The 24930-nt window shown below is 42.6% G+C and overlaps 3 protein-coding genes across 9 annotated transcripts; 2 read left to right on the top strand and 1 right to left on the bottom strand.

Moving 5' to 3' along the window:
- The first annotated feature begins 14 nt into the window (after positions 1-14).
- LOC128607421 (E3 ubiquitin/ISG15 ligase TRIM25-like) lies at positions 15-8464 on the top strand. 2 transcript variants are annotated; one of them, XM_053624261.1, is made up of 7 exons: positions 15-861; positions 2594-3289; positions 4484-4579; positions 5806-6039; positions 6176-6323; positions 6417-6467; positions 7721-8464. In XM_053624261.1, exons 2-7 carry the CDS (start codon positions 2711-2713, stop codon positions 8257-8259), a joined length of 1647 nt encoding a protein of 548 aa, XP_053480236.1. In that variant the 5' UTR covers positions 15-861; positions 2594-2710; the 3' UTR covers positions 8260-8464. The 2 variants fall into 2 exon arrangements, with proteins under 2 accessions (XP_053480236.1, XP_053480235.1); XM_053624260.1 differs by lacking the exon at positions 15-861 and having other exon boundaries at positions 2522-3289.
- Positions 8465-8805: 341 nt separating this feature from the next.
- On the bottom strand, positions 8806-16657 carry zgc:152830 (uncharacterized protein LOC767682 homolog). Its single transcript, XM_053624263.1, has 16 exons — positions 16568-16657; positions 16025-16066; positions 14890-14980; positions 14646-14794; positions 13852-13960; positions 13591-13712; positions 12960-13059; positions 12497-12572; positions 12259-12344; positions 12049-12153; positions 11408-11483; positions 10985-11103; positions 10021-10104; positions 9629-9686; positions 9348-9529; positions 8806-9216 (listed from the first exon to the last, which is right to left on the bottom strand). Exons 1-16 carry the CDS (start codon positions 16576-16578, stop codon positions 9085-9087), a joined length of 1542 nt encoding a protein of 513 aa, XP_053480238.1. The 5' UTR covers positions 16579-16657; the 3' UTR covers positions 8806-9084.
- A 116-nt stretch (positions 16658-16773) lies between these two features.
- On the top strand, positions 16774-24411 carry LOC128607423 (fumarylacetoacetate hydrolase domain-containing protein 2). 6 transcript variants are annotated; one of them, XM_053624266.1, is made up of 8 exons: positions 16774-17027; positions 18559-18822; positions 19299-19515; positions 20380-20439; positions 21343-21502; positions 21581-21689; positions 21974-22061; positions 24077-24411. In XM_053624266.1, the coding sequence occupies exons 2-8, from the start codon at positions 18566-18568 to the stop codon at positions 24137-24139; spliced, it is 954 nt and encodes a 317-aa protein (XP_053480241.1). In that variant the 5' UTR covers positions 16774-17027; positions 18559-18565; the 3' UTR covers positions 24140-24411. The 6 variants fall into 6 exon arrangements, with proteins under 6 accessions (XP_053480241.1, XP_053480243.1, XP_053480242.1 ...); XM_053624268.1 differs by having other exon boundaries at positions 16775-17027; positions 18627-18822; XM_053624267.1 differs by lacking the exon at positions 16774-17027 and adding an exon at positions 17123-17265 and having other exon boundaries at positions 18627-18822.
- The last annotated feature ends 519 nt before the right edge of the window (positions 24412-24930 follow it).

Raw genomic sequence — 24930 nt, 5'->3', positions numbered from 1 at the left:
GAGGGATGACGTCAGAAAACAACCCGCACGTATTTGCATATCATTTGCATATCACACGAAGAGGTTCTCAAGGCACTTCTCAAGGACTAGAGACGCGTCAGAACAGAACTGAATCGAGTTTTAAACAGAACTGAATTGAGCAGAATACAACAGTTTTATCAGGACAGAGCAGAACAGAGCACTGTCAGAATATCATAGAGTTTAATAACGACAGACTGGAATAGAACTTTATTCGAATGAAATAGAATTACGACGTGTCGCAATGAGGGAATTGTTACAGTAGTAGTAATCATAATAGATCAGAATAGCGAATAGAATTGTAGAAGATTAGAATAGAGAAGATTGGGCACAGGTTCGCCTCACAGCTCCAGCTCCAGGGTCGGGGGTTTGATTCCTGACGCTGCCCTGTGTGTGCGGAGTTTGTGTGTTCTCCCTGTTCTGCGGGGGTTTCCTCTGGGTACTCTGGTTTCCTCCCCCAGTCCAAAATGATGCACGGTAGGCTGATTGGCGTATCCAAAGTGTCCGTAGTGTGTGTGAATGTGTGTACAGATGTGCCCTGTGATGGATTGGCACCCCGTCCAGGGTGTACCCCGCCTTGTGCCCGATGCTCCCTGGGATAGGCTCCAGGTTCCCCGTGACCCTGAAAAGGTTAAGCGGTATAGAAGATGGATGGATGGATGGATGGATGGTATGTTACATCAAAAATGTACCAATGCTGCCCCCTAGTCGTAGTCTAGTGGTACTCTTCTGTAGTGCAGCGGTTCTTAACCTTTTTGCGAATGCGACCCACTTTGTTTTATTCCTTACATAGGTCAGATAGGACATGGCAGTAAAGTCTGAACTGTACACCACCCGTTCTATGTGAGTAACTCATTTGTCAGAATATCTGGAAATACTAGAACATGTTTACAGAGTGGCAAAAAACTACAGTTTTCCACAAACACAGAGAAGAACAAAAGAGCTTTCGTTACCCCGAGCAGCTCCACCTCCCAGGCTCACTTCATATTTTATTTTGTGCACATTTTTGCATGTGGATTTTCACATAGTGCGCGTTTTTATATACGTTATTTTCATGTGATTTTCTTCACACGTTTAATTTACTTACACGTGAATTTCTTCATATGATTCGTTTATTTTCACGTGATATTCTTCATACAATTCATTAATTTTCACGTGATATTCTTCATACAATTCATTTATTTTCATGTGAATTTCTTGATATGATTAGTTAATTTTCACGTGAGTTTCTTCATATGATTCGTTTATTTTCACGTGAGTTTCTTCATATGATTCGTTTATTTTCACGTGAGTTTCTTCATACAATTAATTTATTTTCACGAGTTTCTTGATATGATTTTTTGTTTTCACGTGAGTTTCTTCATATGATTCGTTTGTTTTCACGTGATTTTCTTCATACAATTCATTTCTTTTCACGAGTTTCTACATATGTTTCATTTATTTTCACGTGAGCACCTACGTATGATTAATGTATTTTCACATGATTTACTTAACATGATTCGTCTATTTTCACGTGATTTTCATCACAGAGCTCATTTATTTTCACGTGATTTTCTTCACAGGATTCTGTTTTTCATGTGATTTTTCCCCCCACGTGACTTTCTTCACACGATTTATTTATTTTCACGTGATTTTCTTCACAGGATTCTGTTTTTCATGTGATTTTCTCCCCACGTGACTTTCTTCACACGATTTATTTTTTTTCCCGTGATTTTCTTCACACGATTTATTTATTTACACGTGATTTTCTTCACAGGATTCTGTTTTTCATGTGATCCCCCCCCCCACGTGACTTTCTTCACACGGTTTATTTATTTTCACGTGATTTTCTTCACAGGATTCTGTTTTTCATGTGATTTTCTCCCCACGTGACTTTCTTCACACGGTTTATTTATTTTCACGTGATTTTCTTCACAGGATTCTGTTTCTCATGTGATTCCCCCCCCCACGTGACTTTCTTCATACGATTGATTGATTTTCACGTGATTTTCTTCACACGATTCATTTACTTACACGTGAGTTTCTACATATGATTTTCAACCCAATTCAATTTATTTTCACGTGAATTTCTTCACACGGGTCATTTATTTTCACACCCGATGAAACATTTTTCATTTATATTCACATCCGATCTTCGTCACACGATTCATTTATTTTCACGTGATTATTTGCACACGTGGCTTTATTTATCATTCAGTACATTACCTCACACGATGTCATATTGCTATTTCAGGGCATAACATTCTGACATGCACTTTCACTTCGTTTTCCACATGTAATCCCATATTACTCACATAATCCCATGTGGAAAACATGTGACCTCATGTAAAAAGTATGTGATTTTTCCTCTTAGGTTTACCTCAGTTGCTTTGTAAATCGGTTATGTAAAGAATGACTGGATTCACAGTGATTTGAGGGTTAGGGTTAGGATTTGTATTATCGCTGTTTTACACCATTAAATCATTTGTCAAAGAAGAAAGGTTTGTGTTTTCATGGCACAACTATACTTTTCAAGAGCAGGACAACCAATTTAGATTTTTGCGTGTGACTCATTGTGCGGTTCTTCCACCCACAGTTATAGGTGTGTAACAAGACACTCCTACAGAATCAGCTTTCCCATAGATAAAGAAGCAAAAGTAAAAGCAGCTCACTTTATTCACACGTCTTGTTCCGTCTCCGCGAGCGCAGTAAAATGGCAGAAGCTGTTCTAACAGTGCAGGACCCGTTCTGCTGTCCGGTCTGCCTGGATCTCCTGATGGACCCAGTGACGATTCCATGTGGACACAGTTACTGTCTGAAATGTATTAATGGCTGGTGGGATCAAAAAGGACTCTACGTTTGTCCCCAGTGCAGAGAGACGTTCACTCCGAGGCCTGCTCTCAAGAAAAACACCATACTGGCTGAACTGGTTGAGGCACCGAGGAAGACGAGACTTCAAGCAGCTTGTGTTGCGGTCTCTTATGCTCAACCTGGAGAAGTAGAGTGCGACGTCTGCACTGAGAAAAAGCACAAAGCCGTCAAGTCCTGTATGGTGTGCCTGGCCTCGTATTGCGAAGCTCACATTCAGACTCACTACGACAGTCCTGCGTTAAAGAAGCACAAACTGGTCGAGGCCTCCGTGAATCTTCAGCAGAAGATCTGCTCTCGGCATGGCAAGCTCCTGGAGATTTTCTGTCACACCGATCAGAAGTTAATTTGTTGCTTGTGTGTAATTGATGAACATAGTGGTCATAAGACGGTCTTACCTACAGCAGAAAGAGCTGAAAGACAGGTAACAATCGAATCTTTAAATGTTACATAGTACTGTAATATACACATACACACACTCACTGTGCACTTTATTAGGAACACCTGTACACCTAAACATTCGTGTAGTTATCTAATCAGCCAATCATTTGGCAACAGTGCAGTGCATAAATTCATGCAGATACGGATCAGCAGCTACGGCTAATGTTCACATCAACCATCAGAATGAGGAAAAAACGTGATCTCAGGTGATTCTGACCGTGGCGTGATTGTTGGTGCCAGACAGGCTGGTTTGAGTATTTCTATAACTGCTGATCTTCTGGGATTTTCACACACAACAGTCTCTAGAGTTTACTCAAAACGGTGCAATAAAGAAAACACATCCAGTAAGCAGCAGTTCTGAGGACAGAAACGCCTTGTTGATGAGAGAGGTCCGACGGAGAACGGCCAGACTGGTTTGTGCTGACAGCAAGTCAGATAACCACTCTGTACAATTGTGGTAAGCAGAAAAGCATCTCCGAATGCACAACACGTCGGACCTTGAGGCGGATGGGCTACGACAGCAGAAGACCATGTCGGGTTCCACTCCTGTCAGCCAGGAACAGAAATCTGAGGCTGCACTGGGCACAGGATGACTAAAACTGGACAAGCTAAAGACAGGAAAAAGGTCTGATGAATCTCCATTTCTGATGAGGCACACAGATGTGAGAATTCGGCACCAACAGCATGAATCCATGAACCCGACCTGCCTTGTGTCGACAGTCCAGGCTGGTGGAGGTGGTGTAATGGTGTTTTCTTGGCACACTTTGGGCCCGTTAATACCAATCATCGCTTGAACACCACAGCCTATTAGAGTATTGTTGCTGACAACGTGCCTCCCTTCATGGCCAAAATTGACCCATCTTCTAATGGCTACTTCCAGCACGATAATGCACTATGGCATCACGAACACGACGATGAGTTAAATGTTCTTCAGCGGTCTTTCCAGTCACCGGATCTGAATCCAATAGAGCGCCAATACAATCCAATAGAGCGAACATTTCCAACATCTTGGGGATTTCATGCCACAAGGAATTGAGGATGTTTTGAGAGCAAAGGGAGGTCCTACCCAGTATTAATATAGTGTCTATATTAATAAACTGCTCAGTGAGTGTGTGTCTGTATATATAAATGCTACAAACGCATACTGTATTGTGATTTTACTCTACTTTGTCTACAGAAGCAATTGGCGGAGATCCAGAAAGAATCCCAGCAGAGAATCCAACAGAGAGAGAAGAAAGTACGAGAGCTGAAACAGGATATGGAGTCTCTGAGGGTTAGTACTAGTTGGGAAGAAAACAGGAATGGAACTGGCTGGATTACATCCTAAAATATTTGGTCCTCTAGGCAAGCTTCACCTATTAAACCCCCACTCAGTCTGACTTGTGTGCTTTAAATCAGCATTTATTATAAGTATACTAATTAATAAGTGTGTGCAAGCTACAGTGGTTCAACAGTAGTGGTCCTTAAATTCACATTTGAAATGGAACATGAATGTGAACTTAATATTTACTGATGACAAATATTCCGCAGTAGCTTCTAGGCTAACGGACTGACGTCCCAGTCATGGTGTATTCCCATCTTGAGCCCGGCGTTCCCAGGATTGACTCTGGAGCCACTGAATAAATGAATAATTCTAGCTAATAATATATCCTATAAAATGTTACCGTGGTCTATGGTGGTGCTTTATTTATTTATTTATTTTTTTGTGAGAGAAATGGCCTTGGCGAATTAGCCTGACCATAAAAACCTGCTTTCTGGCCGTCTTTCTGGGTTATTACGTCAGAAATGGATCCACCATTGGACACCAAATTTACACTGGCAGTGTGGTACATTCTGAACTGAGGAAACTTACAAAAGGAACCTCGAAGGGTTACCTCTTACGGCAGCCATCTGAAGAGTCGAAGGGGTCTCGATGTGTCCGTCGAAGGGCCCTTGAAAACATTTGACTTTGAAGGGAACAGCTGCTTTTTAACACCAGAAATATGATTGTGGTGTTTGCAAGTGTACGGATAAATCAAGTATGAAACCTAATAACCTTTGCATTTCGCAATAGTAAACACCACCCTGCACGTGTCTTTTACAGGTCCAGTTCTACAGAGCTAGTGGCGGTGTCAGAATATGCACACCGCCACACCATGGCTAGAGAATGTCTGCTGTGCAAATCAGTTCTGGTTCCACCAAAAGGATATGGTGTCTGAAATAGGGCTAGTATATCAATGGTCCAGTCCATGGATGCACTTAGTGGTTGTGGTCCAATGGTCCAGTCCATTTCAAAGAACACTCAGACATACACATGGACATAATGTACGATTGAAGGCGTCTAGATTGTGCCTAGCTTCTCTTTGATTCTTCCTCTAGTTGTCCAGAGTTTGAAACCCACAAAGCTCCACTTTGAAGAACAGGATCAACTAATGGCTTGGATTCACCCTCCCTACGTTTTATAACAATAACATTCCAGAGTTTAAGGACGCTATAATTAGACATGTTGTCTCTTAACAGCTCTCTGCACAGGCTGCTGTTAAAGAAAGCGAGAGGCTCTTGACTGATCTAATTGAGTCCATTGAGAAAAGACGCTCGGAGGTGAAGGAACTGATCCAGGCTCAGGAGAAAGCTGAATTGACGCTAGTTGAGGGAGTTATAGAAAACCTGGAGAAGGAGCTTGCTGATCTGAGGAAGAGAGATGGTGAGCTGGAGAAGCTTTCACAGACAGATGACCACATCCATTTCCTCCAGGTAAAATGACAGACTTTCTGACCATCTAACCAAGGGGCAGCTCTGATAATGGTATCTCGATTAGGCTACCTGTGCTTGGGCTCGAAAAAGGCATCGTCTCACTCCATCTGTGTGTTTGTTTTTAATCTCTCTGCAGAGTTTCCAGTCTTTCTGTGTCCCTCTAGCAGAATTACCCAAGTTTATGATCAGACCTCAATTTTCCACTGAGGAACTGAGGAAAGCCGTGTCTGGAGTGACGGAACAAGTGGAAAAGTTCGATAAACTGCAATTACTCAAATCTGGAGGTAGAATGGATTATGCGAAGGAGTTTGTGTTAAAGAAAGTTAAAGGATGAAAATGGAATGTTTTTGTCTTGTTTTTTTTATTTTTTTAAATAGGCCACAGTGCCTCGTTGGCCGAGCCAAAGACCAGAGAAGACTTTATGAAATGTGAGTATCACATTCTCGCGATTATCATGATTTTTTTTTTAATTAATCCTAGTACAATGACATGCATGACTGGTAAATAGACATAGTAATGACATTTTATACAGCATACTGCATTTGCATAGTGGAACTTGATTTCATTGCCACCTCACAGTTCCAGGGTCCCCAGTTAAATTCTCTGGTTTTCTCCTACTGCCCAAAAAAAGGCACGAAAGGTGGACTGTCTACTCGAAATTGTCCCTATGTGTCAGGGAGAATGCAAATGATCTTGCCTTAGTAGTAAGTCATGTAAATGGTCTGCACTTATACAGCGCGTTTATCCAAAGCGCTTTACACCGTGTCTCATTCACCCATTCACACACACACTCACACAGCAATGGTAGCAGAGCTGCCATGCAAGGTGCTAACTTGCCATCGGGAGCAACTTGGGGCTCACATACCCAAGGACACTTCGGTATGTGGAGTCACGTGGGCCGGGAATCGAACCGCCAACCCTACGATTAGTGGACAACCCGCTCTACCACCTCAGCCACAGCCGCCACGTGGTTGGGCAAGCAGGAACTACTTTGCCAAATTTGAGTTGGGGTTCTAGCACGTCCCTGACAAGAACCCATGGCCACTCCTCTGGACCGAAACCCTCTCAGTCTACCAGGTAATGGAGCTATTAAGGAGAGTGCACACAAATTCAAATTCAGCCCATCATAAAAGTGGGATTCTTGCAGGTCATAGAAAACCACGGGCACCAGTACTCTGGGGAAGACAGACACAGAATGACGGGGGGCTGGTGGAATATGGCCACCGCTGTTCGATATGCTGGGGGGAGACCTGTAAATGGAATAAACTAGCAAGTTCAACTGATCAACCACCATCAGTATCGCAGTACTACCTTCCAATCTGGGAGATTCATAGAAAAGTCAATCAAAAGGTTTGAACAGAGCCATTGGGAGTGTAGGAAATTGTTAGTGTTCTGGCGTGCAGCTGGATAAGCATGAAGAGTGGGTCACTAATAACAAGAGGTCCATAACTGCTTCACGGTCTGTTGGGATTTGAATTCATAATCTCTCAAGGATAGTGTGCATACTTTTCCCTTGCACCACCCCGGGAGCCACTGGTGTTCGTACACAATGGAGGCAGAGCCCTGGAGCACACTACTAGGGATGACCCAGTGGCTTCGCTTTTTATCTTTTACCTTTCATTCTAATCTTTTAAAATAGTTGTCATAACTTTTTAAAACTTATTTCCCCCCCCCGAAACAGATTTCTGTCAGCTGACTCTGGATCCAAACACGGCACACCATCGGCTCCGTCTGTCTGAGGAGAACAGAAAAGTGACGGTGACTCGTCAGGCTCAAAACGCTCCTGATCATCCCGAGAGATTTGACATGATACAGCAAGTTCTGTGTAAAGAGGCTCTCTCGGGGCGTTGTTACTGGGAGGTCGAGCAGGTTAGCCAGTGCAATTCTACAATCGCGGTCGCTTATAAAAGCGTCAGCAGGAAAGGCCAGAGCAACGAGTCTAGCTTCGAGCAAAACGACAAGTCCTGGTGTTTCACTTGTTTTAAGTCGAATTACTTCTTCCGACACAATAACAGGAGCATCGAGGTCCCTGTAGAGTCATTCTCCTCCAGAATAGGAGTGTATCTGGATCACAAGGCAGGAACGCTGTCCTTCTACAGTGTCTCGGACACCGTGACTCTTCTCCACAGGGTCCAAACCACATTCACTCAGCCCCTCTATGCTGGCTTTCAGATTTACGGTTATAATAACTATTTTCGAATATGTGGTCCTAATCTGTAAAAGCCTGACGTGTCCATTATGTGCTTGCCTAAATTGTGTAGTGTCTGATAAATTGCCTGTCATAAAATGATGCATAATTCAATGTGTATTTTAAATTCGATTAAATATTTTATCCACCGTGTACATCATGATGTGCATATACAGTATGTATATAAGAATTATACTGTTCGTTTTATTTTGTAGTCATGCCTGCACTTTACTAAAACTGTCCCTTATTTCATAATACCCAACTACCCCATCATACCCATCTACTTTAATTCCAAAAGTTCCTTCAGTTCTGTATGGACTTGCTACTAAATCAAGCTTCAGAATTTCTACATTTAAAAACCATGAGCTTGTTTTTTTTTCGTGCTGAATCAGAATTATTTGACGAGCCGACACCTCTTCGTGCCATTCGTACACAATAAAGCTGGATCTTTCAAATTTGTCATCATCCCAGAGTATTTTTTTGTTCGGATCTCGTTTAGAGATGAGAGGGAATGGTCTGGAGGGATGAGACTATGCACGGATGGAGCGATAGCACTGAAAGAAGAAGACGAAGCCACGGACGGATAGGTAGATTTATTCTGAGTAAATTATATATAGAAAGGAATAATCGATACAAGAACCGTCACACAACGCTTTCCCACAAACGAGCTGCCAAATCTGGAACCGTTACACTTTTCACTTGTAGAATGACCCAGGATTGTCTGATTATTATTATTATTAATTAATTAATTAATTAATTAATTAATTTTTAAATAATAGACTAATATAAAATCGGAATATGTAATGGTTTTGGTTTTCAATCAGTGAAAATGTGGGTCAGTTCTCACAGGAGGCACGTCAGTTCTGGAGAACGTATTTGGTTGCCATGGCGAGAAGAGGGGCACCAGTGGGGACTCCTGGGAAAGGACCACTGGAACCAGCGATGTCAATATGGGAGTAGGGGAGAGGCTTCTCAGAGTCCAGTCCATGCTGAATAAGAGAGAGAGAACAAGACTCGTGTGATTTTGTTTAATCATGGGGAACGTGATACTCGGAATACCATTAGTGTGTGTGTGTGTGTGTGTGTGTGTGTATATATATATATGTGTGTGTGTGTGCACCTGGTCCAGGCCGGAGGTCATGATGAGGAAGGCTGCAGGAGTCTGGTGTCCACGTGGCGTGGCAGAGGAGGGCAAGTTGTTACACTGCAGGATGTCCTCATACTCAGACTTCCCTTTATGGAACTCGTAATCCTCCCTACGGATAGTGGACACTTCGAACATGTCGCCCAGGACCTCACCCGCTGACACACACACACAAACACACACAATATAAGTACAATCAGCATATAGTAAGTTCCAGCACACGTTAAATTCAAAATCCTTTTTGCACCCTCACACACCTTTCTGCCACTTTAGGCCGTTGTCTTCATGACGTGCAGCTCCATTATCCAGAATGATCTAAACACGCCGAGATCGGTGTTATTTACACACAAAAAAAACCACAAAAACTTCTCTCAGACATGCTTCATTGTCAACCGACTCGGTTTCAAACACTATATTTCAGACGTGCTTAGCGTCAGCGTTTTGCACTTTTGCTCAGAGCGTGTACATCAACGCAGGAACGTAAAAAACATCTCGCCCTAGTGCTAGAAAAGCGTGTAGGATCGACAGAGCAGCACTTGCTCTTCCTTTTCACGTGCAAGTTAAGAACGCTGTGCGACGTGTCGGTGAAGTTTCGTACACGCTGCTAGCGGAAAGCGGCTAAATGTGTCAAGAGTGTATGTGAGATTACGGAGTAATTGGGTCCCATGGCTCTGATGGCGTGACCGGTCAGAGTGGCGATGGTGAAGAGATGTGGAGAGACTTCATTCACCGCCTGAGGGAAACACACACACACACACACACACACACACACACACACACACACACACACACACACACACAACTACTTATCTAACATACTTTGAATCTTCTAAGTGCTTACATTTTTAAATGAGGCTTTTGTTAATGTAGTCCATAAAAACTAAAACTACACATGACGACAATACCATTTCTTCTTTTCTAATACGGATACTAAAACTTGGACAGTCAATTCCAAAACCTATCCCATAAAAATAAAACATTAAGCTTTAATATATATTTTTTTTTTAACCGCAGAACTTTAATTCCAGTAGTTACAAGATCGGATTGAATTCGTTCTCCTTTTCCTCGCAGATATCTGACCCACTATTTTTTGCTGCGATCATCCTGATAGCGGTCCTGGGTATTAGAACGGTGTCATCGCTAACAAAAACACATGACCGCACATTCATCAAAAAACAAACAAACAAACAAAAAAAAAAAAAAACCCTTTAACAAACGCTAGGCTAAAGGTGTTGATGTAGACGTGCAGTGCGCAGGAACACGGTGAGTAAAGGCAAATCTTTCTGAGGGACACGAGGAGACATCGTGTACTGTGATGAGGTCACAATGCTGATGAGGTCAGAGTAACGGACGACACGGATAGGCGTTAGCGCGGATCTCTGATAAACATTGATCTGGAGTGATAAAGTCACATGACGGTTTAGACTCCGGTCGTGATGCTACACATCATATAGCTTTCAGTGAGCTGTAATGAAACTGCAAATAAATTCAAATTTAATTCAATAAAATACTAGATTTGTGACCCTTTCACCAGCAGGGTGCTAAAACACAGGACGAGCTCCAATCGACAGCTGGATTACTGCGTGCGCGCACGTGCGTGTGTGTGTATATACCTTCTCTTTCATCTCACAGAGCAGGTCCACCATGACCATGCGTCCCTCGGCATCAGTGTTGCCAACACGCACTCTGCGACCAGCTCGAGATACGATCAGCTCGTCAGCCACGTAGCAGTCTGCAAGCAAACACACACACACACACACACACACACACACACACACACACACACACACTTTAGAAATGCCACATCATCCTACAACGCATGTTTTTGTACTGGGGAGGAAACTGGAGTACTTGTAGGAAACCAAACTCCGCCCACACAGGGCAGAGATGGGATTCGACCCCCAACCCCGGAGGTGCGAGGCAAACATGCTAAGACAGACAGACAGATGTGCTAACTGTATAAGGAAAGTGTTGAATCAGCACACATCCCCTCCCCCCACACTCATCTACACCAGCCTGCGTAAGAGATCCCCCACCTGAGCCCACGCTGTTGCGCACCATCGCCATGGAACCTACAACCTTCAGCTGTTTGGGCTTCAGCCTGGCCAGAATCTGAGACAGAAAGGAAAGAAGCAGAGATTAACTCACAACACAGAGGTGAAAAACTCCTCAACTCCCAGCTGTTTTTCAGATATAAGGACGCCGATAGCGACGGGGGTTTTATACGCTTTCATTCATCATAACTCATCATCACTGTCGTCTTGCTAGCCTATCAATAATTACATGATACTTAGTTTTATTAATTACTTTAATACAATTTAATAATAATAATTATTATTATTATATTAACTGCATAATTTAAATGAGTAGCGGTGTGAGCAGTAATAAGTAAGGAATAAAACCCTCGGGGGTGTAATGTTATAGGAAATAATCAAAGACGTGTCGTGTGACGTGACTCCCACTCGAAGTGTTACCGTATTGAAGTTCGTCGTTTTGTAATAACGGTACACGCCCCAAGTGTTTTATTCCGCTTATAGAACAGCAATTTGCCTCAGAACAAAACGTCCTTTATGTGTTTATAGTAACATTTAATGTTGTGTGAGACAAGTTAGTCCCTGTCCTCACTTACGTTTTTGCAGGGCTAAACTGCTATTAAACCCCCCTCACACACACACACCTGGAAGAAGCCAGCTACAGCAGCAGATCCACATTTATCCCTGTGCATGCCAGCCATGAAACCTCCAGCCTTGATGTCGGCTCCACCGGTGTCATAGGTGATGCCCTACAGCACAACACAACAGTTAACATGACAGATACACCCTCTCACACACACACACACACACACACACACACACACACACACACACACACACACACACACACACACCTTGCCCACTAGCATAAGGGTCTTCTGAATGGGTCCCTCCCCACAATACTCAAGGTGAATCACTCGGGCCTGATGGCGTGGGACAGCTGCATGGTGTACACACACACACACACACACACACACACACACAAAGAACAATTTGTTAGTAATAAGCTATGACTGAAAAGTTAAAAATACTGTACAGGACAAATGAATACATTTCAATAGTACTATAACGTCCTGATGAAGAAACTCTTACTGTTAGCACAGCGATTAACTGCAGCCAAACACGGATACTCCTTCTCCAACAGCCTCAAATCACTCACCACCTTCACCTGAGAGAGAGAGAGAGAGAGAGAGAGAGAGAGAGAGAGAGAGAGAGGGGATGGGACAAAATGAAGACATTAGATTGAATGAGGCAAAAAGAGGAGGGAGCGAGACAAGAGAGTAATGTGTGAGAGAGAGAGAGAGAGAGAACAAGAAGAGAACAGAGACGGACAGGCATGGAATAGAGCCAGCCAGACAGAAAGAGAGGCATACAGAGAAAGAAAGAGAGAGAGAGAGAGAGAGAACAAGAAGAGAACAGAGACGGACAGGCATGGAATAGAGCCAGCCAGACAGAAAGAGAGGCATACAGAGAAAGAGAGAGAGAGAGACAGACACTATGCTGTGATGATAAGGAGTAAGTGTTCATGGTTCAGCGCTGCAGTGGAGTATTTAACCTGCACGTTGGTGTCCTTGAAAACTTCCTGCACGTATTCAGCTGCACGCGGTGCAGCCATACGCTCTGGATCAGAGCCACCAATGTCCCGATACACTACCCTACACACACACACACACACACACACACACACACACACACACACACACCCCAGAAGCCTTCATGAATAGTGTGGAGTCACAAAAGCTTATTAGCACAGTTCAGTGATTAAACATAAATAGACTTAATATTAAAATAACAGCCTAGGATAATCTTTACACCCGTATTCTAATAAAAGGGCTTAAGAATACACGCAATACGCAAATTAGGAACACCTCAGCAGTTAAAGTAGCTGCTGTAAAGCGTTATTTGTATTTCACTGTAGGCAACGCTACAGCCGGCTAGTACCAAGTTACATCAAAGGGATTCCAGTGTTTTATTTGTGACTAACGCACCATCTAACCAAATAAAGGGTGAAAAGTGGAGCGACTTCAGCTTGGCTACCTGCTCGTAATGCTACATGATTAGGCATGATCAGTGTCTGCTGAGAGAGCTAGAAGCAGCGGGTTCAGATCCAAACAACATGCAAAATGTAATTCCACAGATATACATACACACACACAAATAAACGTCTCTCATGAACCAACACTAACCTTCCGCTCTCCAGAGCCATGGCGAGCTCGGTGATGTGCTCACCCTGAGGCTTGTCCTTCACCCACAAACCCAATAAAACCACTTTATGAGGAGATGACCTCACCTCCCGCAGCTCCAGGGGCTTTCATACACACCGACAAGGAACAGAGTAGTGTTTGAAAAGCTTATTCTTATTTTAAAAAAGACACACACACACACACACACACACACCTAGATATCGTATTTCTATAATCAGACACGAGCCAAGAGACAGCGCTCACCAGGTACAGAGCTTGCAAGGCTCCCAGGACCGCCGCTAAGGTGTTCTTCTTATAAGCGCTGTGTGGAGGACACACCAGCAGGGGGTGCTGCATGCCTGCCTTCAGAGCCCTGATGAAATGAGACTTGGGGTCACTTTGAGGAATGAAAGTGCGACACACGGCCACAAAACATGTTCGTTCCTGTTCTCACTGATGTTATGGCAGCTAAAAACGGCCGCTCTGTGACCAGGAGATCGGAAAGGTCCTGAACACCTTCCTGTCTTACATCGGACTGGTACAAACCTCAGACACTGGAGACCCTTCCCAAGAAACGTTAAAACACAGTCAGAGCTGCTGATATGGAAAATGTATTCTGACCAATCAGACTCAAGATTTCAACAGAGCTGCTGTGGTATAAGGATAAGTATCGTTTAAACAAACAAACAAACAAGAGAAAACAAAAAACAAAACAAAAAACTATTCCTCTTTGAGCAGATCATGTGACCACACAATCTCATGCAGCTCTTCTCCAGTGCAATTGAGCGTTAAATAACACTGATCCTAAGAAAGGATCGTTCTGAAAGCTTAAATCAGGGCTGTCCTGGTTATCCGGAAAGGGCCGGTGTGGGTGGAGGTTTTCATTCCATTCAAGCAGGAGCCACACCTGATTCCACCTGTTTAATCAGTTGATCTTAGCTTTCAATAGACTCAGGTGTGGCTTTTGCTTGGTTGGAATGAAAACCTGCACTTACACCGATGCTTTCCGGGTAAGACTGGACACCCCTGGCTTAAATGTTACGTGCTGCACTGCGGACCTCTTAACGCCTTTCTCGGCGGCGTCACTGAAGCGCCTGACGTCATCGTAGTCTCGGTTAAGCGGTCCTGTAGGGGCGAACACCAGCCTGTGTCCTGGCAAATCATCAACCTTCAGGATGACCACACTGTCCGTCAGAGCGCTGTCCACCTGAGCGAGACAGGGAGCATCATGGGTAAACACTTCAGGTCAATCCTTCTATAACTCCGTTTTGATCATGTGTGTGTGTGTGTGAGAGAACTCACAGCACTATAATCCTGCAGAGGAGCTTTCAGTCCCTCCAGCTCACTGGGAAGGTCGTCAAAGTTCTGCGCTACCAAAAGGACGCCGTCGTAACTGTGAACGACAGACACGTTTCACAAGAGGTTCTCCTTTTGAATACTTTCCTGAAGCACACGAGCATCGAGCTACATAATAAATAAAACGTGAAACAGCAGGAAGACACATTTACTAGAGATTTAAGTCAAAAACTACTTAAAAATCACCTGCATTACGTCCTGCTTTCAACGTTCCACTTTTCTCCCTTCACACATTGACAGGAGGAATGATACTAAACTGACAGAACACTAACTTCACGCTACAAGACAGTTGTTCTCGGGAAGAGGCTGAAGGACACCTGTTATGATGTTAAAGCTACATCTCTATGAGAGGAAACTTCAGGCATAAAAAGCTCTAATGGCTCAAAACAAAAAAAATAATAATGAGTACGACAATACCTATTCGCAGCGTTGTTCCTAGGATTAAATAAGTTCTGCGATCTTATTGGGGGGGGGGGGGGGGGGGTAATTCTTTCACTCTGGGAAGGTTCCCTGGATTCAAAACATTCGAGAACCCCAGTAAATCGCCGTAACATGAAGAAGCAAACATCAGACGACAAACACGCCTTATACTAATTCAGTGGTCACAAACTCTCTTCCTTGAGCTCTAAAATCTTGCAGGGTTCATCTCCAATCAAAATCTAACACGCCTCTTTTAATTGATCAGTAACTAGATGGTCAGGTGATCACGAATATGGATGGAGCTAAAATCTCCAGGAAGGAAGATCTCCAGGAACAGAGTTGGTGACCACTGCCCGAACCCCTAACTGATAAGTATACTCGATAACTGATATGATGGGTATAACTTTTAAATATATACAAAAAAAAAAAATCACACTGTGTGTGTGTGTGTGTGTGTGTGTGTGTTTGTGTAATCATGGATGCAGTGGATGAGGAAGCAGATAAGGGATACTGCAGAAGTGGGACTCCAAGACTCAGACGTGTCCAAGTGTTTGGCAGACATCAGCCGTGACCCATCACTGATCTGATACCGGAGTGTAAAGTCTAATCTATCTGATACTGAAGCAATCCACAAGAGACCTCTGTCCTCTTAATCACTCACTTTTTGTCCTTGTAGTCAGTGGTCCACTGAACAGGTTGCACACTAGGGAGATAAAATAATAATAATAATACTTTTAAAAGAAAAACATAGTTTAGTAATAAAATTAGCCATGTAGTTACATTTTTCCTTGAAGCAGAACATGCAAAACAACAACAACAATTAAAGCCAGAAAAGTAAAACTGAATATTAAAAATAGAAGACACATATATATAAATGTAGATTAACTTCAGTGCAGAAAGAACTGAGCTCATGATTCACAAGAAGTGAAACTCATTTTAAGACAAAGGCAACTACTGCATGAATGAAAGAGAGAAGGAAGAAGCCAATGTTTAGAAATAAATAATAAAACTAATAACAATAATAATAGTAATAATAAATGTTATATATATTATATTTATATATAAATATAATATACAAATCTTAAACATTAAAAACTAAATGCGTCCAGCTAACAAGCACGACTTCACTTTAAATACATATTTAACTTAATATTTTACTATATTAACTCACAAACACATTTTTTAAACGTTTAGTAATCATTACCTCAAAGCCATGTCGCTGGTTTCCACTCCACTTCAAGACAAAATGGCTCGATCCCAAACGCCGTCCTGCTTCCTATATAAGGACACTAGGTGTAATATGAAACCCGGTCTTACTGAAGTTCACTACGTATTCCTTAACACGCAGTTTGACGTTGCACCAATGAGACACGGCTGTCAGCTGACTGAATGATCACGTGACCGCGCTGTCGAGTCACGGGATTTGTTGTTGTAGAAACTTCTGCGCGGTCGCGAAATCAACAAGACAATAGAAACACGGAATAATTTTTGTAAAGTTTTATGATTACAAATTCATGATAAAAAAAACGACAAATTTGAATAATATGGTCACTTTATCGCGTTGAAGTAGATTAAATTTAATCTACCGGACTGCAGGTAGTAAACCCGGAAGTAGTAATTCGGCAGGTGTGTTTATTTACTTCCGGACACGAGAACCTGCAGAGGTGAGCGGCTTTATTGTGAACTTTACTGCTGGACAAAGGTTAACGAATTTGGAGTCACGTGAACACACACACACACACACACACACACACACACACACACACACACACACACACTCTCACTCACTCACTCACTCACTCTCACTCTCTCACACACTCACTCACACTCTCACTTGTCGTGGAGAAACCTCTTCCTGTTGAAAGTCTACATTTGATGCAGAATTGTTATTCCCAGAATCAGGTAGGGAACCAGGTATGATATACAAAGGAATAAAACACTTAGTGTCGTGCTGTTATAGGAAAATAATCCAAGACAGAAAGGTGTGATGAAGTTGACTTACTATTACCATCCCTAAGTGGATTATTTTCCAATAACAGCAAGTTATTGTAAGTTATTTACTCCTCTTATAGCAGGGAAATATTCCCACACTGAATATTTCAAATATTTTTATTCAAGAACGGCGTCAATTTTATGCGTTTAATTCGATTTGATGTTGTAGAACATCCACAAGAACAAGTTCCTGTTATCGCTTATATTATAGCAGCTATAAACAGTCGTTCCTTCACCAGGCTCTTGTTTTCCCTCTCTTGAAGGCAATAAGACAAAACAAACAAACAAACAAGCAAACACAATGCAGCTTGTCGTGTTACTGAGAGACCTGGAAGCGCAGCGTCCTCTGTCTCAAAAGCAACAACAAAAAAAAAAAACGTAGACACTGGAGACTCCTTCCTTAAATATTTTTTTTTTACAAAGTAGCGATAGAAACGATAATGTGTTACAAGTGCATTGATATAACCATGTGATTTGAATTACAGCCAGAACTACCGTCAGAGCTCCTGTGATAGAAAACCAATCAGTACATTCTGACCAGCTGTGGTGTTGTATCACAACTGTATAATGAATACGGAACTTTAATAAATGCGTTAGCTGCATATAGTTATTGAAAAGTTTGTTATTAATTTGGGATTAGTGAGGGGGGCAGGGTGGCTTAGTGGTTGGTTAGTACATTTGCCTCACATCTCTGGGGTTGGGGCTTCTAATCCCGCCTCTGCACTGTGCGCACGGAGCTTGCATGGTCTGCCCGTGCTCTGGGGGTTTCCTCCGGGTATGGAAAATGGATGGATGGATAGATGGGATTAGTGAATTCATAGTTCAGTGTGAGTTTCATAGATAGAGAAATACAGGTGCATCTCAAAATATTGTGGAAAAGTTCATTTTTCCCTGTAATGTAATTCAAAAAGTGGAACTTTCATATATTCTAGATTCATTACACATAAAGTGAAATATTTTAAGCCTTTATTTATTTATTTTTTTAAATCTCGATGATTACGGCTTACAGCTCTTGGAAATCAAAAACCCAGTATCTCAAAATATTAGAATAAAGAATTTCTAATACGACAGATTTATTTCTCCAAAACATCGTTTATACACTTTCTGAGTCTCAAATCTTTCTCTCTTTATTTCTGACGCTGATGTCCTCTTGTTTCTCTCTCTGACCCTTCACCCCTGTGTGTGTGTATGTGTGTGAGAGAGAGAGGAGATGAGAGTGGTGTGGGGCTCGTGGCTCAGTTTGAGGAGACTTGGTCATGTGTTTTCTGTAGGCTCAGGCACACGCACCCTCACCTCAGCCAACATGCGCCTGGTTCAGTTCCGCCGACGGGGAGCCGAAGGAAGTGCGAGGGTCGGTGTGGAGAGCGCGAACGGCGTCGTCGACCTGAAGGCGTTTGATCAGACCGTCCCGTCCACCATGAGAGAGTTCTTGGAGCTGGGAGAGAAGGGCATAGAGTGTGCTCAGAGGTGGGGCAGACTTCATGGACTCACTTATATTTAATCTTTTTCCTGATATCCAAAACAGCTTACAACTGAGAATTCAGTCCTTAAGGCTTAGATCAGGTTTAGCTGACTAAACTTAGTCTATAAGTAACCACCAAATGACTAAAACATGATAAATCATTGTCCTGTTGTCTAAAGATCAGTATTCGCTGTTAAAATTTACCTCCAGTATCTGCTGGCCAACAAAATGTTCTTGGCACTGGTGGAAATCATGTTTTTAGAACACTGATAATGTCTCTAAACACACAGTGAGCCACTAGAGGGAGCTAATCGCTCACAGGAAGTGGGTTATTTGTGTAAAACAACTTTTGGCATCATACAACTCAGGATTTTTTGACGAAGGGATGAAAATTTTCCGACTGTTACGCTGCAATGAGACTTTTACAGCAGCAGATCTCTAATGGCATGATTCTAACTCCATAGCTGCTTCTCTGTTTCAGAGCCATGTCCAGTGGCAAGTGTGTGCTCCCTCACACTGATATTCAGCTCCTGGCTCCGGTCACCGGCCCGGACAAGGTGGTGTGTGTGGGTATGAACTACAGAGACCACTGCCTGGAGCAGAATGCCCCCATCCCCACTGAGCCCATCATCTTCAGCAAGTTCCCCTCCTCCATCACGGGCCCCTACGACAACATCCACCTGCCAACCAAGAGCCAGGTCACGACCACCTCATCTACAGCTAGCCTCAGTTTGGACAAACGATAAGCTCAAATGTGCAGCGTATAAGTTAGTGTGTAAACTTAGACATATCGTAAGTGTGTGTATTTGATCGTGTGAGACAATCATAATGAACCATAGAAATATTTTATCCAAAAGTGTTCCCACCTCATCCGTAATGCGACCAATCAGAGAACACATGATTCGTATCCGACTTCGTTTCCTTCTTTAGTTTTATCTGTTACAGTTGTGTGTAAATGCTTTCATACGCCAAACCAAACAAAAAAAATTCCGACCGGATTTAAAAACAATTTGCCCATAAAAGGCAAAACTCAGAGCTGAAAGGGTCATTACATCTCAAGTGGTCCAGTGCAGGTTGTTCGATCGTTTTAAAATTTTCCAAAAAAAAATACATTTTTGTGATTTCCTCGTATTGGCGTCGCAAAACCAGCCTTTATTTGTTTATTTATTTATTTAAAAATAAATGTTGCATGGTTTAACTACGATGGCCAACATGATTTAGCTTCAGGATGGAGCTCTGACCGTTTTTAGCTCTGCGACTTTTGTACATATTTAAATAATTACATCTGTTTGATTACGCTGCTGAATATGTGGCTATTAACTCCAGTAGACTCGCAGCATCTGGGAAAATTCCAGTTTTTGTTTTGTTCAGGAATCAGTGTAGAAGCTGTTTCTGCAAAATGTGTTCAGTTTGACATCAGGGCTACATTTGTAAAAAATTAATCCAAAGTGTGATTTTTTTATTTTTTTTTTGGCCTAACCTTTGTTACCTTTGCTCGTCTGGAAGGCAGAGGCGACTTTACTGAGTGACACATTACTAACTAACGTTGCTCTTTTTTGCAGGAGGTGGACTGGGAAGTGGAGCTCGCCTTTGTGATCGGAAAAAAAGGAAAGCACGTGAAGGCGAGTCAAAGCACATAATGTTGAACATTTTAGACAAAAAACAATCAATTCTACCCGATTATAAAAAGAATAACGATTTAAGATAGGGCAGATGTTATCGGTTTATAGCTTCAACACAATTTCCTCTCTGAAAAATAGTTTACGTCCGATCCTCAAGTCTGAAGGTCTGTTTTAGTGAAAAATCAACTGGCAATTTTTTTTTTTTGGTCGTCTCAAAAGTCCGCCAAGATATGTTTGGCACACGACGCTTCTTATTTTTCAGTTTTGCGTCGGAAGAATGAGGCTAAATTAGCTCACTGTTTACTGTAAATCTTTATAAGTTACAGTAAGGCGAGGCACGGTGGCTTAGCAGTTATCATGTTTGCCACGCACCTCCGGGTTTGGGGGTTCGAATCCTGCTTCCACCCTGTATGTGTGTGGAGCTTACATGTTCTCCCCCAGTCCAAAGACACACTTTGTAGACTGATTGGCATTTCCAGTGTGTTCCAACACAATGTGTGAGTGTGTGTGATTGTGCCCTGCGATGGCTTGGCACCCCATCCAGGGTGTCCCCCGCCTTGTGCTCCGAATTTCCTGGGATAGGCTCCAGGCTCCCCCATGACCCTGTCTAGGATAAGCGATATGGAAAAATACATGGAAGGTACAGTAAGTGACACGATGTCCTAAACCATATCAGCGAGTCTGAAGAACTTGATGATTTTGCATGAGATAGACTTCCTGTTTGTTCCATCTGTTAGCTACATTATTCTCACAGCTCCAGTGCAAAAACTAAAGAAGCAGACCGCAGATATTAAACTTATCTTGGCTACGTTTGATGTGAGGAGAAAAATCAATACCAAATTAGAAATTCATTCCTATAAAAAAAAAAAAAGGGCGTCTTCCGCTCATGCCTGTTATTCTCAGGAGGAGGACGCTCTCGGTCACGTTGCCGGCTTCACCGTAGCCAATGACGTCAGCGCTCGTGACTGGCAGATGAACAATGGCAAGCAGTGGCTTCTGGGAAAAACATTCGACACATTCTGTCCACTAGGGCCTGCTCTTGTTACCACGGACGCACTGAAGGGTAGGTGGGGGGGTTGGTGTGAATGTAAAAAAACACGAGGCTGTGAGTCAGAGCTGTAATGTGCTGTCTTTAAATCAGACGTCCACAATCTGGGGATCCGGTGCCTGGTAAACGGTGATGTGGTTCAGGACAGCAACACCAGTCAGCTGATCTTTAAGACGGAGAAGGTGGTGGCGTGGGTCTCGCAGTAAGTATCCAGCGCATGGTGTTGAACATATTTCACTGACCTGATCTTAAAGCAGCGTTCAGATTCAATCTTCGGACTCTTCCAGGGATGCACTGATACCAGTACCGGTATAGGTTTGATACTGTGCTCATTGAATCGTGCAGCACATTAAGCAGTAACGTGACCGTGCAGAGAAACTGTTGCACGTGTGAGCAGTTCAGATCTGCGAGCACTGAGACATTGCTGTATTGTTAATGCATCCCTAGTGTCTTCTGTACAGCTTTGTTTGTTTGTCTTGAACGCAGGTTTGTGACTCTGTACCCAGGCGACGTGTTTCTAACAGGCACACCTCCAGGAGTGGGCGTGTTCAGAAAACCACCCATCTTTCTAAAGGTGAGCTCAGTTTCCAGTTTCTTACACTGCGTAGACTTGTTCTCCATTTTCCAATCCTGTGAATCTCTATAAGACTAATATGACCTGGTCATGGTGATGGAGAAACACCGTGGCTCATTTAATCCCCTGAGTAAATATACATAAGAGACAGGGGCGAGATAAGTTTCGGCGAGCCGAAATCCTCGGAAACGTTAAGAGGTGCCCTTGGTGATGGCCTGGTTTAGAAAGTCATCGATCACATCTGGCGTTTGATGACGTTCCAAACCGTGCGGAACTAAGCGATTACAGACATGAGTCAGAAAACAGCTCCGGAGTTATCTCCTACTGAGGCAGGAACATCTGTACAGATGTACCCTTTGAGATTACTTTTGGTGAGAGGAAACACAAAGTAATACGAAGTCAGAAAGCTTTTCGATTAGGCGTTAGCATTAACGCGCCACATGGAAAACGTGTTGATTTTAAGGTCCGTGGCCATGCAGTGTTGCACGAGTGTTTACGGTGTGTTGCTGTTTACACTGATGTGTTAATCATAATCATGTGCTTACGTTTCTCATTAATTTGGGTCCAAGTTTAGATCTCAAATGCCCATCTACATGAACAAAAGTTAATTACACTCGCTCTTCTCTTAGCATCTTCGTCTTGCCGGCCGAAGTGTTTCTTTTAGAACCAACATTTGAACACACCTCATGGCTAATTTCTTTTAAACCAGCAAACACGCCCCTCCCCCCATGAGAAAAGTAATGTTTTGCATAAAATTCTAGTTAATGAGCTTTTGAATAAAATGTGGCATCAAAACAAACCTCGTGACTACACCTGAGTGCTAAATTTGATTAGTTCTTTGTACTGCTTCTAAAACATGACCCATCAGACACCTACTTATGTTGTGTAGTTTGTTTTTAATTAATATTGTCATTTGGCTAAAACCAAAATAAACAGGTCCCTACAAGTAGAAGTCACAGCGCCTGCAAATGTGTGTGTGGGGCAGGGGGGGATTCTTAATAATTCAGAAAATACGGTATTCGGACGTTATGCAGACTGCTATAATGCACTGTTTGGGATTATAAATTAATTGATCACAGTAGTGTTAATTTATCACATGGAGCTGCAAAGTAGCATGAAGTCTGGAGTAGCACACCTACTGTTTAAAAACAAACAAACACACTAAACAAAAATACTGATATTGTACTTTCACAAAAACCATCAAATATTCCTACGAGTTCAAGTCGCAGTGCCTCCAAATGACTTTGACATCAATCGCAAGTCATTAGGAACGTAATTTACACAGCAGTGAAGCGCAAATTATTTCGGTGAGGCCCCAAGAGTTCTATTTTCAGCACATGACTAAAGGACGTGTTCAATCAGAATGTTTTATCTCTACTCATAAAGCTAGCACTTGAAAAGCCACAAGTGTTTATGAAAAGTAGCTGAAATAGTTTTCTATTTGGAAAAAGGGTAGACGTGTCCAACGCAACATGCAGACATAATAAAAACAGAAGCTCTATCATCACACGCGGCTTGCAGACATAAACGAAAGGCAACGGTGACATTTTAACGGACAAATTTTCCTCGTGAGGAGCTTTAATCCTCAATGGGATGCCTGTATTTCGATGATATGCGATCGCGTCACAACTCTCGACCAATTAATTATTTTACGGTGTGTGATTTTTCATCACAGACAAAACATCTGCTGAGGAGTTGGCGAGTTTGTTGTGGTATGCATCAGGGTTCGATCCTGTGCTCCACTCATTTAAACTGATTAACAAATAGGAAGTGGTAGCTCAGTGGTTAAGAAAGTGAATTACCGATCACTAAAATCTGAAATGCACATAATGACCATGATCTTAAAAGTACGCTAATAAATCGGAGTAAATTTTCTCCGCCCAGCTGTGTCTTGTGCGTTAAATCGCAAGCTTAATTATTGTATAGATTTAGCCTTCACTTAAATCATGCAACTATTTAAAAGAGCAGTATTGCTTTGTAATGATCCGAGCCATGCCGTCGTTTCTTTGTTACAGACAGGAGACGTGGTGGAGTGTCAGATCGAGGGGATCGGGTCCATCCGAAACACAGTGGTGTGACTCCTGCACGGCTGGCTGACTTTTATCTGAGCTACGTGGATGGGGAAAAAAATCAAAATAAATCACTTTCACAGTTGAAATGCTTCAATATCTAGATGTTTCTGAAATCGTAATCAGAGTCGTGTGCACTAGAAATGATTAATCCACAGTGCAGGTGTTGTGATCTTCCAGGAGATGGAGCTCTGTTGATTATGTTTGGGGAGAAACACTACTGTATTACCCCATCACCCCCCTCTCCCCCGTGTGAAATAAAAGATTTTTCCCCCCCCAGATTTTTCTGTGTTCTTGTTTGTTGTTCATTTTAATTATCTTTCAAAACTGACTGCGTTGTGAAATGTATTTAGGGAGACTGCTTTAGTGTGGAATACAATGGAGAGTCTAATAACCGTGATGCAGAACCTTCATTTCATGCGTTTTAATTGGACGAGGATATCCGTATGTAGGACATCTGTATGTTTTCCTAAAATGTTTTCCTATAGTCTCTTGAGATCTTACTCGGCACTACAGCTATCAGCCCTGTCCGTCAGCATCTCTGTAAAGAGTCTGTCTATATATGTACGTGTATGGGGTAAAAGAGGGGGGTCATGGGATTGCTAGGATGTCCTGAGAGGGCTGGCGGGATAAACAGCGGCCAATCGGATGACCAATACCAACATCTCTGGTCAACTCAAAATCCTACCAGTATTCTCACTCAAAGCCTACTATCAGCATTATATCGAATGACATGAACACACTTAACACCCAACATGTAGCTCAGAGCTCAGTCTTCAGTTTTGCACTAGAGCTACGAG

The sequence above is a fragment of the Ictalurus furcatus genome, chromosome 5 (genome assembly GCF_023375685.1).
Source record: "Ictalurus furcatus strain D&B chromosome 5, Billie_1.0, whole genome shotgun sequence".
Classification (NCBI taxonomy): domain Eukaryota; kingdom Metazoa; phylum Chordata; class Actinopteri; order Siluriformes; family Ictaluridae; genus Ictalurus; species Ictalurus furcatus.
This window is presented reverse-complemented; position numbering and strand designations above follow the sequence as displayed.